The following is a 24,234-nucleotide window of genomic DNA, read 5'->3' on the forward strand; positions in this document are numbered from 1 at the left end:
CTAATAAAACACAATGAAGTTTTAATGCGAGGAATGACCAATCGATACCAAGTATCATTCAAACACTGTCATTTTCTTCATATCTCTCATATTTGCAAGGTGTCGGTGGATGACTCAAATAGAGTTACAAAGACAAAAGAGGTCTTCAAGACATTGCTGACAATTTTCCAAAACCGTTGGCTCAATGTGCAGCAGCAGCTAAAAAGCCAACGATTGTTCTCAATATCCTTCCTGATGTTGACCGACAAACACAGACAGCATTATTTTGCTTCTATAAAATTTGGTGCAAACACATCTTGACTTCTACAGACAGTTTTGTTTGGTACACCCCAAGAAGGATCTATTGGAGTTGGAGAAGGTACAGAGAAGGGTTACTAAAACAACTGAAAGAATGATACAATATCCTTTCAAAATGAGAGTTAAAAGGCTGAGATGCCTCAGTCTGAAGAGGAGAAGGCAGAGAGATAAGATATGACTGCAGTTTAAAAAAGCATGAAGGTAAAGGGTAAGCTGACTGTAGAAACTTACAAATCCTGCAAAACTACAAGCAGGGGTGTAATGAAAAGTACATAGGTTTAAAACAGCAGACAGAGAACTTCTGGAACCTGTTGCTCTATGAGATTGTAGAGGCAGACAGAATCAGAAAGTTCAAAAAGTAATTAGGCAAATTAATGAACAGAGACTAAAAAGGATTAGGCAGGGATGCACCATCTAATGTCCCTGATAGAATGCAACAGTTCTGGATGCTGGGGTAGCACAGGGGAAACGGATCATAGAGAACATGTAGGCTTCCAATGTTCTCCCTGAACAGCATCCCCTATCACCATCATTAGACACAGAACACTGGACTAGATGGACCGTTCGTTTGACCTAGTAGGCAATTTTTAGTGTGTGACTAAGTTAACTGAGAATGTTTTTTGAAAGATGATCAATCTAAGTACTGAATTTCAACATCTAACTTACATACAAGAACAGAATACATACCCAATAATCTATCGTTTTGAATGATGTAATCATTTTTTTCATTCCTGCAAATTTTATATGCAAGCTTGCAAACACTGAGAAGATTTTTTCCATCCACTTTCATCTGCAAAGGAAGTAAAAGACATGAAAATCACAAATAAAATCTACATACAAAAATGCACTGTAACATTTTACAAGTTCAGACGTCACGGCTAACTTGTATTCTCACAGAACTATTAAATTCCAGCTGAAACCCTGACAGTACACTGGGCCAAAATGAAAAGTCTGCAGAATTAGAGGACTCAAACCTAGCTAGTTTAAAGCTCTATTTAGCAAACTGTGCTGACTTACTTTAAAATAACTGATGATACATAAACTTTTTATGTATCTTCTGCAGGTAGCATATCAGTAACTTGCACATTTTTTCTCTAATTCACTCTTACAAAGAAGTTCTGCACAGGATTCACTGGTTTGGCATCTGTGGCCATACCACAAAATATTTCAGTACAACAGTACATGTCATAATGAAAGTTAATCTCAAATATCAGAAAAGAAGATCTTATGATGTACTAATGGTCATTGAGAGATCATGAAAGGGAAGTAAAAGTATTAAAGATACAATGACAAAACTCTTCCTTTCCTCTCCATTTCAAGGGCAATTTCTTCTCTTGTTCATGATTTTTAAGATTCCACAGAAAAATGTCTGTAACAGAACTCTTTTTTTTTTTAATAAGCACCACTTAAGATCTGTATAGTATATGAATATATAATTGTATCTTCTGATTAAAGTAACACATGCTACCTTAAAGGAGAACCACCCCCACAACAGACACACACACACATTACTAAAATGCCTACAACACAATGCTAGCTGGTATCCTTTCACCAGTGACTGTCCATACATACTTAGTAGAAGCTGAACCAATAGGTTCAAAAGCACCAAATTAATTGAGAGTTTTAACTGGAAGTACTAGAGAAAGAGGTAATTATACTTACTCACTTTAAAAAAACCAAAAACCAAACCCAAAACTGTTCTAGTATTTTCAGATAGAGTTGTTTAATAAGGTCAAGATATTATTTAAAAAATGAAGCTTCATTTCCATGTGTAATTTTTAAAATTATTGTTTTGTGTAAATCCCTTTACGTCTATCCCATCTTAGGACACTGCCTGTTTTCCATGCCTAAGCAATATTCCTGCCACCATACACCAGCTACCCTATTTTGTGTCCCTCCTTCCTCCCCCAGATATAATTCCTCTTCAAAAAATAGGTTCTAACAAGTGCCGATCTGAATGAACCGAGACTAGTATCCATATGGCAAGAAACTGTGCTTAGTAAAGGGTTAGTTTAGACACAGCTTAAAAGTATGAAATGAAAAATTGAATGCAAGTTGTAATTCACAATTTTGAGCTTCACATTCTACCAAACAGCATTTTAAAACACTTACAGCCAGAATAATCTTTGCCAGCTTCAGGCAAAGTGGATCTGAATCAATGTCTACAAGTTTATATAATGTCTTGAGAAGCACTCTTCTTCTTTTAAATCTTTTTCCAAGCATGTTTCCTTCATTTAAGGCTTGATAGAGCTTGGTGCAAGCCAGACAAAGATTTTCTATATTGTCTCCTGCTTGAAGGGGGTGGGAAGGGAGAGAAACATAAAAAACAATTATCAGTGCGACCTTTTCCAGAGCATCTCAATAGACAAAGACACAGAAGAATAAAACAAAGAATGGGCTGCACAACAAGAATAAGGCACCCAATAAATCTCTTATAATGATAACGTGATCCTCAGAAACAGTTTTATTCTGCTCTTTCAAAAAGAAGAAACTCAAGCCAAGAAACCTCAGAGCCAAATTAATACCTAAAGCTAAAATGAAACTCACCTTTAATGCTTAATAATCTGACCAAATGTCTACCAGGAAACTGTGAATCTGAATACATTTTTTAAAGAGCTCCACCAAACATAAGATGCGAAAAAGATAGAGTTAAGGAATGTTTTTCTGCCCATAAACATAACCTAATATATCAAACCTTGCTGGGATTAAGAACAAGTGAATGTAAAAACTCATTAGAACTCTCCAATGCATTGTAGAGGTGCAATTTATAGTTGAGTGGACTGTTGGCCTACTGATAAAAAAGCCATCTACCTCCTAACCCAAGTCCCTCAGACACTATTTAAAAAGTACAAAAATAAAACTTGCAGTAAATTATTACAAAATCTGCATCTCAACACAATGGAATCATGTACATGTTTACTTTAGAGGGAAAGTCCTGCTTATTTTTAATATTTAAGAGTGAGCATTTTTTTTTCCTTACATTTTCTTCTGTCTATAAGATGACACTAATAAAGCACCATATAAACCCACTTAAACTGCCTGTATAAACTTTGCATTTGCTCAGGACGTACTTCACAGCTGAAATAGAGTCATGTTCAAGGAGGCAAAGCACTTGTGATGAAATATATATTGACAGGAAATTATGACGAAAACCATTATATCTCAGGCCCTAAAACTGTAGGCAGATTCAAGGACCCACCTCTCATGCTGAGCAGTGCGTAGAAGCTCTCAATTTGCAATCATCATACTCAAGGAACAACAATGACTGTTTCATTTCTACTCCCATCATGACAGAAAATTTAACAAAATTTAGCATGACTCTAAACCTTATGCACCAGGAAGCAGTGAAACTGGAGTGGCAAGGAACGAAAATTGAAAGGTCCCCACTCCATTTCATCAAAATTAGCAACAAAACCAAAAATTACTCATCATTCATTCCATGGGGCACTTCTGAAGCTTACCCTCCCTTGAGTACTGGAATGTGACGAAGTATTTGCTCCTCTAGAAAAAGAGACTTTGGGGTTCTTTTTGGGTTTGGCATATAACAAGCATCCCAAGTACATGATATTCATAAGATTTTAGAAAAAAACTAAGTTCGAGGTTGAACCTCAGATTTGTTTTTGAATGGAAAGTTTTCTGCAAATACTTTTGAGGGAGGAAGGGGAAGAAAAAGGCTTTTCTTTTAACATATGAAAAACTAAATGTGACCTAAATGCGTGTGCAGGGAATTACCTGAAAAGTACGATGCAAGTGACCACACACAAAATTAAAAAATCTTGAATTACCAACAGAGCCACTCAAAACATTAAAATTACAGAATTCTAATATTCCTTTTGATAGGAAAAACTGCAATTGTGCAGTAAACAGCCTTAATAAAGCAATATAACATGCAGCTGCAGGAGGCAATGATGCAATTCAGTTACAGTCTATGTGAAGAACTGTAACTTCTGTAAGAAGCAGCAAAACTCTTAACTTTAAGGTTTTTTTAATACTACATTCACTCAACTGGTAAGAAAGTGTCATTAGATAATTTTGTCTATAATTAGAAAAACTAAGGTATAATCAAATTTTTTTAAAAAGCTAAAAAAGCCCCAACACAATAACCAAATCAAGTAAAGACTAAGGAAAAGGGGCATGAAAATTGATTTCCCTCAGTTACATTTATGACAAGGGAAAGGCATGACTAGGTTTTACTTCTAAATAATATTTTGCTTACCTATAAAGAACATCTCACTATGCAAAACTTTAACTCAGTGGCTCATATTTTACAATCTCAGCTGTTTTCAAATTTCCTGATCACTGTTTTTCTACACAGCAGTGACAGACGTGGGAATGAGAATGCTGTCTTCTTAAAATAATGATATATTTTGGGAATCACTCAGTACTTTAAAGGTGTTTCATACTCTTCAACATCTGCAAAATTATGCAAATAAAATTCTAATCTGTACCATGCTGTAATGAACACTGCCAAAGACCCCGCAAAACAGAATCAATCCCCTAATCTGACACTCATTTTTAACCACTTGTAAAAACAAACCTACTTTCTGTATTCCCACCATTCAAGTAACTATAATGTCTATAGAAGGGAACTAAACAACCTTTTGAATGAAATGTTAAAATGGATTTCAGAGTTCAATCTTTCAAGCCATATTTAATTTACTCAATTTTGATTCAGTGTTCTGGGTCATTACATACTTTTCTGAGACATCTAACAGACTAAGCACAAATGGAAATTTTCATTAAGATTTCTTTAGTCTTCTAAAATTAATTGAGACCTTTAATGCAGTCCTTGCTTAAAACAGTGAATTTGTGCAGTACTTTATTCTTAAAATTATTACCTCATCACTGACTGCTAAGCTGGCAGAGCTATGTTGTCTAAAATAAGGTAATTTAATCAGACAAGACCCTCTCTAAACCAGCCGGTTTTTTGGTTTTGGTTTTTTTTTTTTTTTCAGAATCACAGAACAGTTAAGGTTGGAAGGGACCTCCGGAGGTCATCCAGTCCAGCCCCCCTGATCAAGCAGGGACACCTAGAACCGGTTGCCCAGGCCAGTTCTACACTGCAAAGTCACTGAACATATGAAAGCATAAAAGGCGACATAGTCCAACTACTGTTATTCTTTTGTAGTAAACACAAATGAGTCCCATGTTTTCTGCAGGAAATAGTACAGAAAATACACCCTTTCAAGAACAGTGTTACCCACCTTTTTCCAGTTCATGCAGAATTGGTAGAATCTTTATATGCCAAAAGATTTCTTCCTCTTCTGATTCATTCATTCTTGTTTCAATCTCTAAACCTTGAAATACATTCAAAACAAAAGCAAATATTCAGTGAACGTTCTGAATTCATGATTGTAGAATGTCAGATTCTACACAAATAAACAGCTACAAATACTTTATTCATCAGTCAGAAAAAAAAGCTAGAAGTGTCACATCTTGATATATTCTGGGTTACTCTACCTATTCAAGCTTTTGTTTTTATTTATATTTTCTCAAAAACAAAATTTTCAAAGAAAACTATATGGATAAATGTTTTGATATGTAAATCTGTACTGTAAGGCCAGATTTGTTTTTGTTTGCTGACATTAATGTTTCATTTAATTGCTGAATTGGAAGGTAATGACTACTTTTACATCAACAGGTCGCACTATTTTTCAGCTTCTGTGTCCACTTCACAGCTTATTCTGTGTTAAAAAATAACCATACTACAGGCAATCCTGTCTGGTACACATGCTTAATATTACACTAAGCTTGGTTAACTGACTCTTTGATCAGTTAGGGAGAGTTATTACACCCTGTCAGCAATTCTAAACACTTTATGCAATTAGTTTTGAGAACTTCTGGACTAAATTTTTGCAAAACGCATGTTTCCCTATTCTTTGTTATATTAAACAATTTCTCACACAGCACCTTGGGAAATGAACAGCAAACTACAGACACCTGAAATGTGTCTTGCCTCCAATAAACATGCCAGAAATCTTGAGGGTAACCATCTCCCAATTTTCTTGGCCACCCTCAACCAATTTCCTCCACAGTGACTGAGAAAAAGCTACCATTCATTATCAGAAACCTTGTCCACTTCACACAGTTTAAAAAAAAAATAATTCAGCTTTTTTTATACTTCGCTCTGAAAAGAAAACACAAAAAAAGTCTGTCAGCAGACATCAAGTTAAAAATTGGTAGACCAAAAAAAGTCAGCCGTCTGTAATTCTTCTGGAAACAAGACGGGAGTGTGGACCTCTCTTCAGATTGGACAAGGGAGTTGGTGAAACACAGTTATTATAAAATGGATTCCAGGACTTACTTTCATATGGATGCAATATCACTGGGAATTATTCCGACTTGCCGAACATCCTTTGCACATTCACCTGGCCTATGTGTAGTGACAGAATCTGGTCTTGACCATTGGCCCACTACAGCTGAAGAGCCAGAGTTTCTGCACAACTTCAGTCTAACATTTGCTTACAAGGTGCATGTAGGCATATTTTTGGAGTTCAAGATTAGGTTAAGCTCCTTATCATGCAGGCAACTAAAGTTGTTATAAAGATAGGGCTTGGTTTCTTTTTTTTTTTTTTTTTTTTTTAACTGGGGAAATAGAAGTCACACAACTCCACTAAATAACATTAAGAATGCCATAAAGACTAGAATATATACATTTTTAAGTGATAGATCTGTCAGAAAGTGTCTCCTACTGTCATTACTAGCTCTTGCCTTTAAATTACAAAGTAAATTCTTAACAAAATCATTGTGGAACACAAAAAATACTGTACTACGTGAGAACACTGATACTGAGAGGTTTGCGTCAAAAGAACAGTATCTCAGCCCTTAAAAAAAATGACTGAGCATTACTTGGAACAGTGAAACAATTAAAAACTTCCTGGCTATTTTAAAAGCTTGGTCTTTAAAAAAATAATCCAGACTCTTTGTGTATCTGTATTAACTTTGTGTAACATATAGATAGACAGTTAGACTGAAACTATCAATTTTATCTATTTCAAGAGATTATACAAAAATGCTCTTGTTTCATAAGTAATGCACTGGTAAGTATGTTATCACAATAACTATATATTGTTGGTGTGTGCATATATACATATAAGTACATGTTATTAGGTAACACTATTACTTATTTTGCAGACCTTTCTTATTTTCTAGATCAAATGGGTGAAGTCTTACTTAGATTGATGAGTAGCTTAATTAATGAAACACTATGCAGCATTTGCAATGAAGTGAAAGTTCTGCTCCGAATAATGTAAGAGCACAGCTGAAATGAGAACACTAGAATAGTCTGCACTGTTCCTTCCTGCCACAAAACCCACATACTGACTCAATTATTTCTTTTCTTTCTAATTTGCAGCTACCTCTCTTAAACTTAAAGATGGGACTTTCTAACTACGCATATCCTTAACTTTATTAAGCAAGAAATAGAATAGTTCATTAATGGATTTGCAGATACAACCAAACTTCTCACTAGAAAAAAAAATTAACAGAACCATTCAATTTTTACTTCAGAACAAAAATAACTGATTTTTTGTGCCACTCTGCTGTGGTTGTCTTGCATTCATCAGAAAAATATAGCAACCTAAAAGTCATAATGGCATAATTTTTTTAAACAAATATCTCTTGTAACTGGAAAAAAAAAAAGATAATCAGCTTTCACTAAACAATATTAATCCTAGCAATAAGAATGAATGGGAAACACATGATTATAAAGAACAACAACATTAATTAATTGTAAACTTGCATGTGTCTCAGTCCTGGGTGATTTTTAAGGTGCTGATGAAAAGTTACAGCTTTAGATGTATTTAAAATATTGCAGAAGCTATCCTGACCCTTCTAATTGAGTGAATCAAAATTCAACAGCAAAAATACACAAGCAAAAGAATTAAGCAAGTTGAAGTTCGTTGCCTCAGTTTTTCATAGGTCTTAACCACAGCTTTGCATTCTGGTCAAAAAAAAAAATCATTAATCAGTCTACATTTATTGGTTGCTGTTTTTAGCATGTAAATACAAGAGCCTTAGCAACACTGAGCTTTCAAAAGCTGTGTACTGCCTGACTTACCATGTTTAGCCTTTTCACGGAATACTGAGTGGCTACGAATATATCAATATTAGAACAGTCTACCCTCCCTCTAAAATGTGAAAGTATAAACAGAAATCATATTAGAAAATAGAAATAATCTGTAAATGAACACTCCCCCCAGGACCCCACAATAGAGAAGAAATTATTGAGAATTCCTACTGCTATCCCACTGTTCATTCTGGGATTAAAGATGAAGCATGCACAAACTAAGGAAGCTACATGTTTAAAAAGTAGATATAAAAGGAAACAATCCTAATAACACATGATTTTTTTCAATAGCTCCAATAAAATAGCACATATAAATTTAAATCCTTATAAACAGAGAATATGCAGCCCCACAGAATACTAACTCCCATGACATGGTAAATACTCTCAGCTCCTCTGAAGGAAATGAAAGCAGAGCACATTACAGCCTTCACCAGAACAATCCAGAACAATGCAACTTCTCAGTTCTTGAAAAATAGTAATAAAGCATAATAATAGCAGAGTAGAAGCTTCAGGTTTGCATACCAGACTCTCAAATATGCACTTGCCATGTATGAAATGTGACAGCTATAAAGAAATATTAATTAACATCTGTTATGTAAAATTAGCAAAATGCATCCCTACAGGGCAATCCAGAACCTGTATCTTCAGCTAATGCAGCTTGGCATAACTTTATTAGTTTCTGTGCAACTCTGCCAGTTCACAAAAAGTGATGGGCAAACAAGGTGTTAATGGATTGGCAAATTCTTAAGCCTACATATGGGACAAACATGAGATAAAATATCAACAGATTTTAAGAGTGAAGATCTCTTGAATATTGTTTCTTTTTACCAACAACAGTAAAAAAAACCAATACATCTAGAAAACCAAAAATATTGTTCAGTGAATAACGAAGAAAAAGATCTTCAAATCACAAAAATCAGATTATTTCTATTTGACTGTATTTCACATTTTTTGGCTGGAGATTAAAATGCCTTATGAAGTACCTGTTAGTCTTGTCTTCCAGCCTGTACTCCTTCGCCATGATGAACTTGTGCCAGGCTTTTTCATCTGGTCACTAAAAGATATAGTATAGACACACACAAAGTATACCAGAATACAATGCTCAAAATGCTTCTTTCTTCACATGCACTCAGTATCTGCATATTAATAACTAATTGGACAAGTGTATAAGTTATTTTACTTAGTAGGTCATCTGCTCATTAAAAATGACATATAAATACAACTTCCTCCAGTATATATTACAGAAAGCTCCTTCAGAAATACTGACATATTTACACCACAAGAGGTCACCATTATGGAACACAAAACCTAAAGCATTTCCACTTGTACAATAAACCTGAAAGCTGAACTAAAGTAAACTCACAAAGAGACAATTTTTATTTTATCGTTGGTTTCATTAATTGAATATAAACTCAACCAGCTTAAAACTGTAAGTTCATCCATTCACAAGGAGAGTGATTTCTTCTGAGACAATTAACACTTCTGAAAGATTTAATGAGAAGAATTTTCAAAGACATAAACACTTCGGTAACCCTTAATGTAAATATTAGAACTTCCAGGTCTGCCTGTGACCTACTGCTAACTGCCTAGTGGTCACTAGTTCTGTTAGTACAAAAAAGCAGGTGTGTTGTCATTTCTTTGTAAAGCAACAGTGAGTAATTCCAATTTCTGCTGATTGTATGATTAGTCTCTCTTTGGCCAGAGGAGACTACTACACACATCTGTGACAAATCTATTCTGTTTGCCTATGTACACACTCAAGCAGCACTGATCTAAAAGAAATATAAAAGATATAGATTCTCTTTGCTGTATTTCCTAAAGGAGGAATCTTTCCTTCTTTAAATTCTGTACTAAAGACAAAGGTCTTAATCTATGTTTTCTATTTGCAGTGTATGTTTAACTTAAGACTTCTTATTCCATTTATAATTAATGTACGAATACAACCTAATCTCCTAAATTTCCTTCTAAAGATAACAGTAGTGTGTTACCAATGTTATTTAAATTTTTTTTTAACCTGTTAATTTAGTTGCTATAAGGCTTAAAGCTAAACTGTTGTTTAAGCGGTTTGCTGGACTGGAGCCTAAATCCTGTCTGCCAGTCCAGACAGAAGATGTAAGTCATCCTATCAACAGATGGAGACAGAATAAAAGACAACACTCTTGTAAGATCACTTCCCCACAAAAGGGACTGGATAGCTCACTGTGATCAGTCAAAAATTTCCCAAGCAATCACATTACAGAGGAACACTTACTTCATTATGGCTAACAGTGAATAATGCTTTCTTTTTACAGCACGAGGATTTAAGTGCTCCAAAATCCAAATGCTTACACAAACTATCTTGAAAATTTTTCAGCTCATATACAGCAATTCCTATTCCTCCAGGGAAGCAACGCTTTGAAAAATAAAAATAGACAAGTATTTGTATCTCTACTCTAAAACAGACTGGCATCTGTAAGAAAGAGGGTTTCTACAGCACACATTACATACAGTTCAGTGTCTTAACAGAAATCAAAATTTGGTTCTTTACGCGAATACCTTGTCCTATAAGCTTTAAAAGTTTAAGAAATGGTTCTACGAGGTTCAGCCATCCCTGAAATCAAGACTATAACCTGAAAGGACACTGGATAAGCAGAATAACAACTTCAGTCATCTAACACTAACCCAGCTCTATTCAAAAATCTTCAGTAATAGTAACACTGAGTGATAATTCAGTATCTTCAGAATTATACATAGGCATGATGATGCTATCTGCCTATATGGAAGCTTGAGTTTGCTTTTCTCAGAAATACTTTTGTAACTATATCCTGTCTGTGCCTCTTCCCCTAAAATGGGATGACTCCAAGAAAATTCAAAGACAATCCTACAAGTTTTATAGGAAACAATAGCAGCTGAATAGACACTGAAGCAAAGGATGTGGTAACCTGAACACTTATCAGGTAGAAACACCACAAATGTGAGATGAAGGGTAAGACCATGTCAAAGTCTGAACTGGGTAAAATAAAAAAGTTTGGTTGGAACCTATGACTTTTTTAAATACCAGTATCAACTGGTTTAGAGACTTACGCAAGTAGGAAAACAGATTGCTGTACTGCCGGTATTCACAGATCTATCTGTACTTTTGGGAAACATCCTCATAAGTTAAACAGCTTAACTGAAACTCTCATTATTTTCAGAAAAAGAATACACTGAATACATACATAAAAGAAAATGACTGGTGGACAGGCTTATCTTCCGGGAGTATGTACAATTTATGAATTTTGTGAGAGATTATACAATCCCTTTATGTATCTTTACCATCCTGCCAACTCCATTTTAGTTACAGAGACTTTTGCTTCTTTGTTATCTTTTCACTTTTATGTAGGGCTGAAACTTAAGCATTAATATCTTGTTAAGAACTATGCAGTTAAAATGTAATCAACCTACTCTAAAAACATAAGTTACCTACTATTGAAGGGAACTGGCTTGTCAAGAGAGTGGTTGCCTTGGAAACAAAGTCAATTGGCAGAAATCTGATCATCTGATAAGGGACTCATCAAGAAACCAACTGACAGAGGCTCTGATGATTTACAGAAGAAAAAGAACTTGGCAACTTGATCATCTCTATTCCTCTTATATAAGGGAGATCACAGTAGCCCCTATGAGGAACACTTCTTTCTTGAATGTACACAGACTACGAGGACTTCCAAAAGGAAGGTGAACCAGGACTGCAGTAGTTTGTTCAGTATTTTTCTCTCGTGAAAGAATGCATAATTAAGTGAAAGCAGCATTTATTCAGAAATTCTGCATGTTTAGATGTTTACTTGCTTGTTCTTGCCATGAGCCTCTTGTTAACGATAAATTGGCAAACTCTCACCTTCAGCAGTATTCCAGGGAAAATGACATTACTAAGAACTGCATCCCAGAGGCAAAGCATTGGGGTAGTTCTCTCCAAAGCAGCAGTGCGTAACAGCAAGGTCTGATTCACAAATGTGAGCATAACATCCCAATAGAGGAATAGTGCTTGGGCTCCTTCGTCATACAGCAGAGCCGTAAACATCTGAGAATCTGGCTACCTCTTGACTTGTAGAACAGTCTGGCAATGAGCTTGAATTTTGGGGCACACCTTCCCATACAGTTAGACCATCAGCATAGTCCCTGCTACAGTTTTGGCCCAAAAAAGGTAGTACTTTTCTTGACAAATGCCTGGGCACAGGGCACAGACAAGTAGAAGTAGGGACATTTCCAGCCAAAACTCTGTGTATGATAGGGAAGGGTAAAAATACTTTCATTGTATTAACATAACCCATGACACAGCAGCTGGCCACCAAGCCAGACACTAACTCCTTTGTTTAATTTTTACTAATTATTAGTACAGATGTAGCCCTCGTGCCCCACTGGTTATTTGGCTACCAGTTAAGAGGGACACACAGCCTAATACTAACAAGTTAATGCTTCTCTACAGAATTGTCTCTAACAAGCACCTTTGATCAGTGAGGTAGCAAAGCTTAACTAAAAAGAAAGGAGAACATGATCAACTTTTCTAAATTGTCAAACTTGAAGGCATTCCCTCTAGACACTACCTGCTCCTCTCCTCACAGTAAGGTTCTTTTAACACCTACATATTCTTAAAGCTTTGGGAGGCAAAACTAGAAAATATGGAAGCGGGAGGAGAACAGAGGAGCACAGTAACTGAGATAGTGTAATAAAGGATGAAGAATATGAGGGTTAGTTTTCAAAGAGAAAAGTAGGGATAACAGGGAATGAGCAAAAGATAAGGGCAGCGGGTATGGAAAAGGCCATAAGCCCCATAGCAACTGCTTCTGCAAGCACCACGATCTCACACAACTTTGCTCCTCCAGAGATTATGAGTGTCTTCTGTCGCGCCCACATAAACAATCTGCGGACTCTCTCTCAAAGTAGAGATAGGAACTGGGACTGTCCCATGTAAACCAGAATCTGAACAGCCTTACAAAGGCAGTGAGCTACTCACATGCAGACAGTGCATGGCATGCCTTGAGTAAACGCTGTGAGGAAGCCGTACACAGTAGACACTAGCTGGTGTCTGGAAATACATCTATTTTCCTTTGTAAACAAGGAGATAAAAATTAATTAACAACTTTGTGATCTGGAAGATAACAAGATTCTGCAGAGCACCCTTAACCTTGTATTTATAGGTGTCTTTCATCGGCAAATTCTACGTGACTACTTAAGGCAACTTCTTTGGGATGGGGGGGCTGGTTGAAGATATCAGAACCACCCAACTGGTTTCCAATGACAAAAATAGAAGGAATATTAGTCTTAATATCCAAGGACTTTATGGAGACTGACTAACAAAACACCATTTTCTCTCAGTCAGCTCCACACACAACTTTCCAAATAATAGTAAATCTCAAACATCAGCAACATTTAAACCAGAAAAGGTAACTTGGAAGATATCCTGGAAGCACGCACAGCACACTGCCTTCTGAAGGCGTCACCTGCACAAACTACAATAATACTAAAATTTACAGAACATGCATTTACATACATTTTATAAAAATATGAAACAGAACATGGTCTAGGTAGTCCAAAAGCTTGTCTTGAACTATCTCTTTTTAGTGTATCAGAGGATGACATAAAACTGGATAGTATAGACACTCACAGAAAAACCTCTTCAGAAGTTCCTTCCTGATAAGAAGCCTTAGTCTATGTTGCCGCCATGTGAAAGATCTCTTATCATCCATGTGTTCTTGATAAAACATTGGCCTCATTGCTAACTTCTAGTAGCATTTTCTAAATTTAGTTGGGGGTGGGATTCAGTTTATTTTTAAATACATTTCTAAGGCATTTGAGGGGTTTTGCCTCTCAATTTCTTTTTATTTCTTTGATGCCCTTTTTCTTAAGTCGGAAAACTGTAATTATGAGCATACAATTTCTACACATCTATATCTGCAGAGCATTTTCTGTATCTATAGAACCACAATTCTAATCATCTATGTTCCTCCTCATAAGCAACTCTAAGCCCCTGATAATTTCATTGTTTGTCCTTAGAGCCCTTTTATTTTTTGCCTTTATTTTGATAAGCTAAACAAAACTAGTCATACTTAATCTAAAAGTAGCCATTTATGTAACAAAAATATACAAAAAGCCATAATAGGTCACACTGAAAGTCCACTTTGCTCAGTGTCTTCTAAGAGTGAGCAAAAAACTTCTTAGATGCCTCCAGCAAACAGGGGGTGCTGTAGAGGTGCCCTGCCTGCTGTTCTCCTCCTGTTTCTGCCTTCATGTTTTTCACCCTGATGCATTCCCCTCCTGTTCTTTTTACTTCCATTTCCCCCCTAATAGTCACTCAATTTCTCCACAATGTATTTTCCTTCATTCCACCCCCTTTGGCTCCCATAAACTTCCTTTCTTCTAGTCAATTTAAAACCCAAAAATGTGAACCAAACTTTTACCAATTTTATTTTGGATCCCTGATATATCAATGTTTTCAGGTCTTCAAACATCTGGGAAAGCAATTTCTAACTTTTCACAAGGCTCTAAAAACAGCCTAGCACTGCAATAAGTAAAAGACACAGACTGTTTATACATAAATACAAGCAATGAACATCTGATTTTACAAACATACATTGTGTGGATTGGAAAGCCAGACATGATGTATCTACACCCCAAAATCAAGACATTTCACTAAGTGGTAAGAAGAAGAGATTTACAGCAATGCTAAGCAGATCCTGGGGGCCAGCTCAGGCAAGCCAGATGTATCAAAAGGACTACTAGGCACAAACGTGTTCTTTTGACTCTATCAGAGCTCGGTCCACCCCAATTGTGGATAATCCTGAAACAGATATGCCATTTAGAAAGACTGTTCTTTGAGATGTTACTGACATGTATATTCAGAGTGTGACTACATCTACACTGTAATCTGGGGTTTTTTTTTTTAATGCTAGCAGTATCCAGGATGGCATGCCTTCTATTGATAAGGATCATTTGCTATTTAAGCAGTTGTGTATTTTCCTTTCAACTAAAGATTCCCAAATTCTATATGGGCTACAAAGGGAAAAGCTGCAAGAATGTGTTGTGAAAGTATATACAACCAGTAAGTCTAAAAAGAATGGCTACAGGTAAATAACTAGTTTTTCCTCTTTTGAGTGCCTGCCATGGGAAAGAAGGAAGAGCTCTTGTCACACAACCAATGAGGGTGTCACAATGCACCTTCCCTTCAGGCATTTATATACATGGATAAGACCCGAGCCTTCTCTTCTCCACGCTAAACAGTCCCAGCTCTCTCAGCTTTTCCTCATATGAAGGACTCCATCATCTTATTAGCTGGACTTTCTCCAGTTGTTCCATATCTCCATTGCACTGGGGATTCCAGAACTGGACCCAGAGCTCCAGGTGTGGTGGAGGTTTTCAAGACACAAATGAACAGGGTGCTAGATAATCTCACCTAGGCTCCCTTTTTCACAAAAGATTGGCCAGATGATCCTTTGAGGTCCCTTCCAATCTAAGCTGTTCTATGAACTTAGTGCCCATTGGGACCCCCAGGTCTTTTTCTGCAAAGCTGCCTCCCAGCTGGACACCCCCCAGTATGTACTGGTGCCTGGGGTTGTTCCTCCCCAGGTGCAGGACTTTGTGCTTGCCTTTGTTAAACTTCACAAGGTTGCTGTCAACCCATTTCTCCAGCCTGTCAAGGTCCCTCTGGGTTGCTGCACAACCCTCTGGCGTATCAGCCAATGGGTTGCTTATATACTGATTGCCAGTTACCATTTTTCTAAATTATTCAGAACTGTGGTTTCATGAAGGGCCCATCAGGTCTCTTGGCAGGAGCACTGGGGAGCACAGTGCAAAGATACCTAAGGCCCTAGACCAGGTTTCACAGAATCACAGGTTGGAAGGGACCTCAGGGATCATCCAGTCCAATATTTCTAGGAAGAGCGCAGTCTAGACAAGATGGCCCACCACCCTGTCCAGATGACTCTTAAAGGTGTCCAACGTGGTCGAGTCAACCAATTCCCTGAGGAGATTATTCCAATGGTTGACTGTCCTCACTGTGAAAAATTTCCCTCTGGTGTCCAATCAGAATCTCCCCAAGAGCAATTTGTGTCCATTCCCCCTTGTCCTCTCCATGTGACTCCGTGTAAAAAAGGAGTCTCCATCTTCTTTGTAGCTACCCCTTAAGTACTGGTACACAGTGATGAGATCCCCTCTGAGCCTCCTTTTCTCAAAGCTGAACACACCCTGTTCTCCCAGCCTATCCTCGTATGGCAGGCTTCCCAGGCCTTTGATCATCTTGGTGGCCCTTCTCTGGAGCCCTCCCAGCCTGTCCACAGCCTTTTTGTATAGAGGGGACCAGAACTGCACACAGTACTCCAGGTGTGGCCTGACAAGCGCTGAGTAGAGCGGGATAATGACTTCTTTATCTCTGCTGGCGATGCCCTTTTTGATGGTTTATCAGGGCACAGCCAGACTCAGTAGCTTCATCTCAAAAAGAAGGATGGCACCTCCAGGTAAAGTTAAAAGGAACTAATGGTGATCCTGGGAATCTGGGCAAGAAGGATGATGCAGCAGATCCTGAGTCAGCAACAAGGGACAAGGCGGTGCAAGAACCCCAAGGCAAAGGAGAAGGGGAGTCATATGTGGAGCTGGAGCAAGCAAGAGAGACTGTGACTGATTTTCTCAGACATGTTCAGCTACACAGTGTTTAGGATCCACTACTTTAGAACATAAGCCCTCTGATACTGTGATTCTTCCTGTGGTTCTGCTACCGTGTTTAGCGACCAGGAAACAGGAGTTCTAACTCTAAACCATAGTTACCGATTTTAACAAGACATTGTTCTGTAGACTTTGAAAGGAAGTGTGAAAAACAACCTAATCTTTTTGCCATAGCAACTAATAGGAACAGTTCTTAGCTTTTGGCAAAATGAGAAAAAGTTAGTATTTTGCTTTCACTCTCCTAGAAATTAATTTTCTTATATGCCAATTAACAGTTGCATTTTTTTCATTGATCTATTTATTCATAATTATACTATACAGACCTTTTATGTTTCCAAAAGGATGAGAACTAGTTTTCCATATTGCCTTTCATTGGTTGAATATATTTTTGCAGTTTTTGTTTTGTTTTAAACCAGGTGATTTCCTCCTGACCCATACCTTAGTATGCCTGAAAGGCACTCTATCTTTTTAGACTAAGAATTGACCTTTACTGAGTCACTTAAAAGAATGTGTCCCTATTTTGCTCAACTACCACTGAACCTTCCTTTCTGTGACGTCATCTCAGGGACAAACAAGATAGATACAAACACAATGTGGAAATAAGTGTGCCTCAAAAAAAAAATCAGTTTAACAGCTTAATTTTTAAAGACTTTTCCTTTTAAAAACATAACAAGACATAGTAAATTACTTGTGGGCAGCTAAAAGAAATATAAAGTATTAAATCAATTACACAAACCTCTAGTCAGTCCTGTTTCTCAGCTACAAAGATTTTCAACAGCATGCAAAGAACTGAAAAACTGATAATATAGGTGTCCTGAAATTACTTCAGGAGTTGTAGAGGATTATATCATAAGTCACACCATCAGAAAAGACAAAAACAAAGCGAGTGAAAACTATAACTGAGTCTGTAGCTGATACCACTGATATGAGAAAGGATAAACAGTAGGAAGGCAACGTAATTTGCAAAAATATCTTGACAGATAGGCCAACTACACTGAGTCATCCTAAAGATAAGCAAATAACAATTCCTCTATAAATGCAATCATGGGCATAGTCCATTACTTATGACAGCTCCAGCAATAAAAACAATATAGTATTTTATTTATAAAGGCTGTTGATGAAGAACTTCATGCACATGCTAAATAGTATGGCCTAAAAGAATGAGAGGTTGATGAAAAACCTATATTCTTATCCTTTTTATTCTTCACAGTCTTTGCATCTTCTGCCTAATACAGAAAATATTAACAATATCTATTTGTGACAGGGTATCTTTAAGCAAGCAGACAACTGATAGCCTAATTCTAACAATAAAAAACACCTAAAATACTAGCCTAAATATATTTGAGTCTGAAAACCACAGCATCTTCATCCTCCTAACTTGAATCCTGTATAAGCATTCTCATTCTAAACAAAAAATCAGTCTAAATCCATTGTTACTGTAGTCCTACCTAGGCTGAGTTGGCATTCCTTCTGCACCCCTTGCACAGCACACTTTCCCATTCTGGAATTACCATTCAGTTGGTAATAACGACTCTCAACACCTAGATCTCCCAGATTTGGAGACCAATGACCTTGTCCTGAAACTAATTACTAGAATGGAAAGACTTCCTTTGGAGCAGGCAGTAAAAATGAGCCCAAATTCCACTCTCTCTTTCACAAGTGAAAAGACCAGAGATAAGAGCTACCTGTTGCTCTTTTCTTCAGAAGTCTATAAAAAGTTCCGAAAAAATAATTCTATGATTCCCAATTTTCTCTCAGTATCCCCTAACCCTATACAAAAACAGGCACCTTCTTGGAAAGGCAAATGTCATACCTTGCAAAACACTGTAGAAAGCTCTACCTGTGAAAGCTTTCTCACCATTCCCTCGTTTCTTTCTTAAATTAGTGGTCTCAATAGCTAGTGGAATTGAGGCAGAAATAGAGAAAGATTAGTAGGAGTAGATTAATTTTCTGTTTCTGTGTCTTTATGAGAACTCCAAAAGTTGTGAATATATGTAATGAGAAAAGACAGATCCTGAAAGAAGTCTGGATAATCTGCATCAGTATCAGCTAAACCATACAACAAACTAATATTCACACCATGCCGTTCATTTCAAAAAATCATCCAGAACAGAACAGAATGGGTGTTCCCTTCAGGAAAGAAATCTACCTCCTCTGGAGGAACCCTTTTCTTTGAGGAGGAAAGGAATTAAGATTTTGGGTGCAGATGTGAAGCTAGTTTAAGCAATCAGAAAGAAGTGATTTCCAGTATTCAGTTGTCCCCTGCTTTTATCATTTTCTATTGCAGCATTCCAAAAGCCTAAAAAGCACATGAACGAGAAACTAGTCTTATGGAAGCAGTCGATGAATACCTCTCAAGGGTTCTGTCAAACAGGCATTTAATAAGGACAGCAATGGTGATAGAAAGCAGGGCACAGTATATCTTCTTTACAGCACCTTCTACTCCTTCTGTAGCTATTTATAGAAAGCACTTATTAAAAAGAGTGTAGAGTAGGCCGCTTGGGAATCAACTGTTTGCCACCAGGCTTTTCCTCATTGAAGGCACCTGTGTTTCTAAGGAGTCCTGGAATGACATCTAAGCTTTCAGAATATTGAGAAATTGGAGGAGGAAAAAAAAATTCATCTTTTCTCACCAGGGAAACTGTTGCTCTTCATCAGCAAATCTGCCATCACTGTTGACACTTCTGTTGAAATATATGAATGCAGAAAACATTTTAGAAGTTTCATTTCTAGCAATCACAATAGATGGCAAGGCACAATGGCTCAATGAAGATGTAAACAAAACTTAGCATCCTTCTGTTTGTCAGAAATTGCTCCTTGCTTTCCTGAGGCAATGTGTCCATAAATTCAATCTGCTTCAATTAATATACCTATTCTATTGTAACTAGATGGTTATTTGAAAAACAGAATTGCAAACAAAATGACAAGTGACTCTTCCCTTCAAAAGGTCCTTTTCTCTTTTTTCCCGCCAATATCTTTATACAGCAGTAGTGATTTCATTAGCACTGCTCATTCTTTTCATCAGTCCTTGGGACAACAAAAGAACTTGAGGTGGAAAGTGAGGAAGTCTCTTGCTGGAATAAAAATACTTCCCTTCTGTTCTCTTTGAAATAAACATAATAGCGTTAATGGCAAGAATCTGCCATGCCATTTTGGCATGCTCTACAGTTTCATCATTAACAGAAACACAGCTTTATTACAGAATCACAGAATCACAGAATGGCAGGGGTTGGAAGGGACCTCTGGAGATCATCTTGTCCAACCCCCCCTGCTTGAGCAGGGACACCCAGAGCAGGGGGCACAGGAACACATCCAGGCAGGCTTTTGAATATTTCCAGGGAAGGAGACTCCACAGCCTCCCTGGGCAGCCTGTGCCACTGCTCTGGCACCCTCACAGTAAAGTTTCTTCTTATATTCAGATAGAACTTCCTGTGTTCCAGCTTGTGCCCATTGCCCCTTGTCCTGCCATTGGGCACCGATAAAAAGTCTGGCCCCATCCTCTTGACACCCACCCTTCAGATATTTATAACTATTGACAAGATCCCCCCTCAGTCTTCTCCAGACTGAACAAACCCAGGTCTCTCAGCCTTTCCTCATAAGGGAGATGCTCCAGTCCCCTTCATAGCTCCCCGCTGGACTTGCTCGAGCAGCTCCCTGTCCTTCTTAAACTGGGGATCCCCAAAACTGGACACAGCACTCCAAATGTGGTCTCACTAGGGCACAGTGGAGGGGGAGGATAACCTCCCTCGATCTGCTGGCCACACTCCTTTTCATGCACCCCAGGACACTGTTGGCCTTCTTGGCCACAAGGGCACACTGCTGGCTCATGGTCAACTGGCTGTCCACCAGCGCTCCCAGGTCCTTTGCAGCAGAGCAAAGTTATTTTGGTACGTATATAGGAACTTGTGGAACAATTACTGGGGGTGAAATTATTGAGGCTAAAGTTATATCCACATTTCATAAAAGTTAACTTCCAGGGTGAAATACCATTGACATGCTGAAAATCGGTTTAGTGATCGTTCCCTAAGCAGCACCACTTGCACTCTTAGTTGTTAGGAACCCTGGGGAAGCTTGGTGTACTAGTTCTAAGAAATAATTGGAGGAGGGAGTAAGCAAAGGCTCCACAGCCAAACTCATCCCTAAAGCACTGCAGGTCCAGGAACTAGATGGAACCATGCTCTGACCAGCACCATAAAATCATGCCCTGTGGATGAACTTCACTCGTTATAACATCTTTATAATGCTAAAACACACACCTCCATCCCAAAATTACCCACCTCCAAGGTATGACCACCCCTCAGTGAGCATGTGCTCTGAATTTCTCTTAGTCTATACCTTTAAATCAAAGCAAGAAATATCTACACCAACCAGTAACAAAGGTATGTACCACTAGAGTGACTCAAGATCCACCTAAACATAAAGTAGTATAAAATGACCTCAAGAGAGGGATGTTAGGGAAGATATCATCGCAGACTACTGGGATCAGTCAACAGGCTGAACCTCTCTCCCCCCCCATAGGGATGTCTATTGGGTAAGAGTCAAACACTTGGTTATACCGAGTGATTCCCCAGGAAATTTAGAGAACAAGCTTGTTATTTTGTATTTTGTGTTGTAGTGCTTCATACTTGCATGTGCTTTGCAGACAGTGCATTTATCACTGGCAATCCAATAAGAACCTGTATTTCTGTTGCTTCAGGAAACTGCACTGATAGTGGAACTGGCTGTGAGAAGTTATTGGGCATGACTAGGCTAATAGTGATCGTACTGTTAGTGCATCCCTCAACCGGACTGACAGTGCTAAATTTCCACTTATTAATGCAACAGAACTGTGGTGAAAGGGGAGTAGAGTCTCATGCACCTCCTCCCGTACAAAGTATACTATTTCTATAAGCCTCTTCCTTAATTCCTGCAAGGGTTTTAAGTCACTGGGACACAGAAGGCTAACAACTGCTTCATGTGGAGAACGACAGGACTCCAGGTAATAAAATTTTTCATAGACCTTTAGCTCCTCATCCTATTATTCCTGAATACAATGCACTTTAAACATATCTTTTAACTTCATACAAGATGCCTCAAATATTTATGACATAGAAGCAGATGCAATCCGATCATAGCAATCATTTAGTACCTGCAAACATGTTCTATTGAGAAAGAATTCCAAGACTCTGTTACTGCAATGGCCTCTCTATGGTACTGGAACCTTTTATATACAACTCCTATCACGACCAAACTCAACAAACTATATTGAAGGATAGGTTTGTGATACCTTTCAACCACCTTGTCAGATGAAGAACAACATGTCTGAACTCAGAAAAGGATATAGATCAGGGTCTGCCTGAACTGGTATAGTATCATATGCAAATAGTGAATGAATAAGTCTTAGCGATGAGTTCGAATGTATGAGAGCAGTTGAGATTACCTACAGCCATTCTATCATATAACGGCATGAACTGCTTGGGCTGATATAGCCGAAGGATCTTTGTCCTTTACTAAAGGGAAAGCATTTAGTATTACTTTTGTGCATAATGCAGGTATGTCTGGTACTCTAAGCCCTATGAGCACCTAAATGTTGTTAGTGATCCTTAGTGCAAGGGTATAAAGCAGCACAGGCAGCGCCTCTCGGGCAGCATTGGCAAAAATCACCTCTCTCTCAAGTACACAGAACGCATGCACAACTGACAGGAGAAAGATGCACCATTCAAAAATACTGATCTTGCATTCAACACACAAAGAGGGAGGAATATTATGTTACTCTTCTATTTTGGAGAAAATTAATCAGAACAAGATTGGAAAACATTTTTCTCTATTATCTGAAGGCCAGTAATTTGAGATTTAATTTAAGTGATGGGTGAAATTCAACTACTTCTAGCATTATTCTCCCTAGTTCAAACATGGATATGACAAGCTACCTGCATTAACATTCCATCTTCCATGGTTAGAATCATTAGTATCTTAGCTATCACGTTAAGAGTCAGAAAAGTAACAGGTCATAAAGAAATAAAGGCAGCAGAGCTTATGCAAAATGAATCTTGACAACCTATTCTTCAAATATGCATAGTGATATTTGAAGAATATCAAACTGAAAATATATACTTTTCCCCTTTCAACTTTTTATACTTTCTGAGACTCCTCTTACACTGAGAAACTGAACTGAGAATATCCTATAAGACTCCATGATGTAATGAGCAATCTTTTTGGTAATAGGCTTTTTTTGCCTGTTTTTAAGAATATTTCTATGGAGAAGCCAGTCATTCTCAAAAATTATAAAGGTAACCAAGGTAAACCATGACATTCTGTAGTCCAGGCTATCAGAAAATCAATGATTATGGTACACAACACCATATGAACGGGTGATTGTGAAAAGCACCAGTAACAAACACCCAAAGATAAAAACTTGCAGAGCTCTCAAGCTCATAAAGGATAAGCACATAATTTTGAACAGATAGCAAGGATGTATCATGAGTTAACTGTTCAATCATGCCTGCAAGTTTTAAAATTATGTCTCAGAAGGAAGATCATTCTTTCCAATTAGTAAAAGTATCAACAGACCTTTCCTTATTAGAGACACTTGGACAGCATTTACTAACTGCCCATTACAACTGCAACACTAAAGTACTTCACAACACAACTTTACTAAATAAAAGTCAAATTACAGTAACTTATGTAGTATGTTAATCCATAAGTCTATCTAAAAAGTCTTTTGGGTCACTGATTTTAACAGGAGAAATGGTTTTGCACTGGAGCATTATCCTTGATGCTTTACTTTCATTCACCCATAATTTTTCATCCCTGGGCTTATTTTCTCGGTTTCCCTCCGTCCATACCCATGAAACTTTCTTTGCTCCCCCAAGTCTCCAGTCTTTCAGAATCTTTTTTATTTTTTAATCCTGCCTTCAGTTTTATATTAAAGAAGGGTGCTACAATAGCTCTGTTATATATCATTTGCTGTAACAGCTTCAGTGGACAACATTCTCTAAACTATTCAGTACTATCAGCAAGGTAGTAAATTAAAGGCATAAAATAAAGAATATTCTCCTTAATATCAACAATGCTTAAGAAGATCCACGGAAATAATTTCTTCCTAAGCATAAAAGCATGCTAGGAAAATGACGTCTAATGGCAAACAGTTATATCAAATAGTGAGCAAGTGTTCATGGGATATATTTTGAAAATAGTGTTATTCATTCTTTGTTGTAGAG

The 24,234-nt window shown here is 37.5% G+C and overlaps 1 protein-coding gene across 3 annotated transcripts in view; it reads right to left on the minus strand.

Moving 5' to 3' along the window:
- The window catches only part of ARMC2 (armadillo repeat containing 2), a 67,602-nt gene that overhangs the window by 32,436 nt on the left and 10,932 nt on the right, over positions 1-24,234 (minus strand). For 2 of the 3 annotated variants that reach the window (XM_064447499.1, XM_064447498.1), the window contains exons 6-10: positions 19,669-19,719; positions 9,349-9,419; positions 5,502-5,594; positions 2,410-2,585; positions 985-1,087 (exon numbers count right to left, since the gene is read on the minus strand). In XM_064447499.1, the coding sequence (XP_064303569.1) occupies positions 985-1,087; positions 2,410-2,585; positions 5,502-5,594; positions 9,349-9,419; positions 19,669-19,719 (494 nt within the window). The remainder of the gene's footprint in view (positions 1-984; positions 1,088-2,409; positions 2,586-5,501; positions 5,595-9,348; positions 9,420-19,668; positions 19,720-24,234) is intronic. The other variant, XM_064447500.1, reaches the window with a different exon arrangement.

Source organism: Phalacrocorax carbo, chromosome 3 (assembly GCF_963921805.1).
Source record: "Phalacrocorax carbo chromosome 3, bPhaCar2.1, whole genome shotgun sequence".
In the NCBI taxonomy this organism is placed as follows: Eukaryota; Metazoa; Chordata; class Aves; order Suliformes; family Phalacrocoracidae; genus Phalacrocorax; species Phalacrocorax carbo.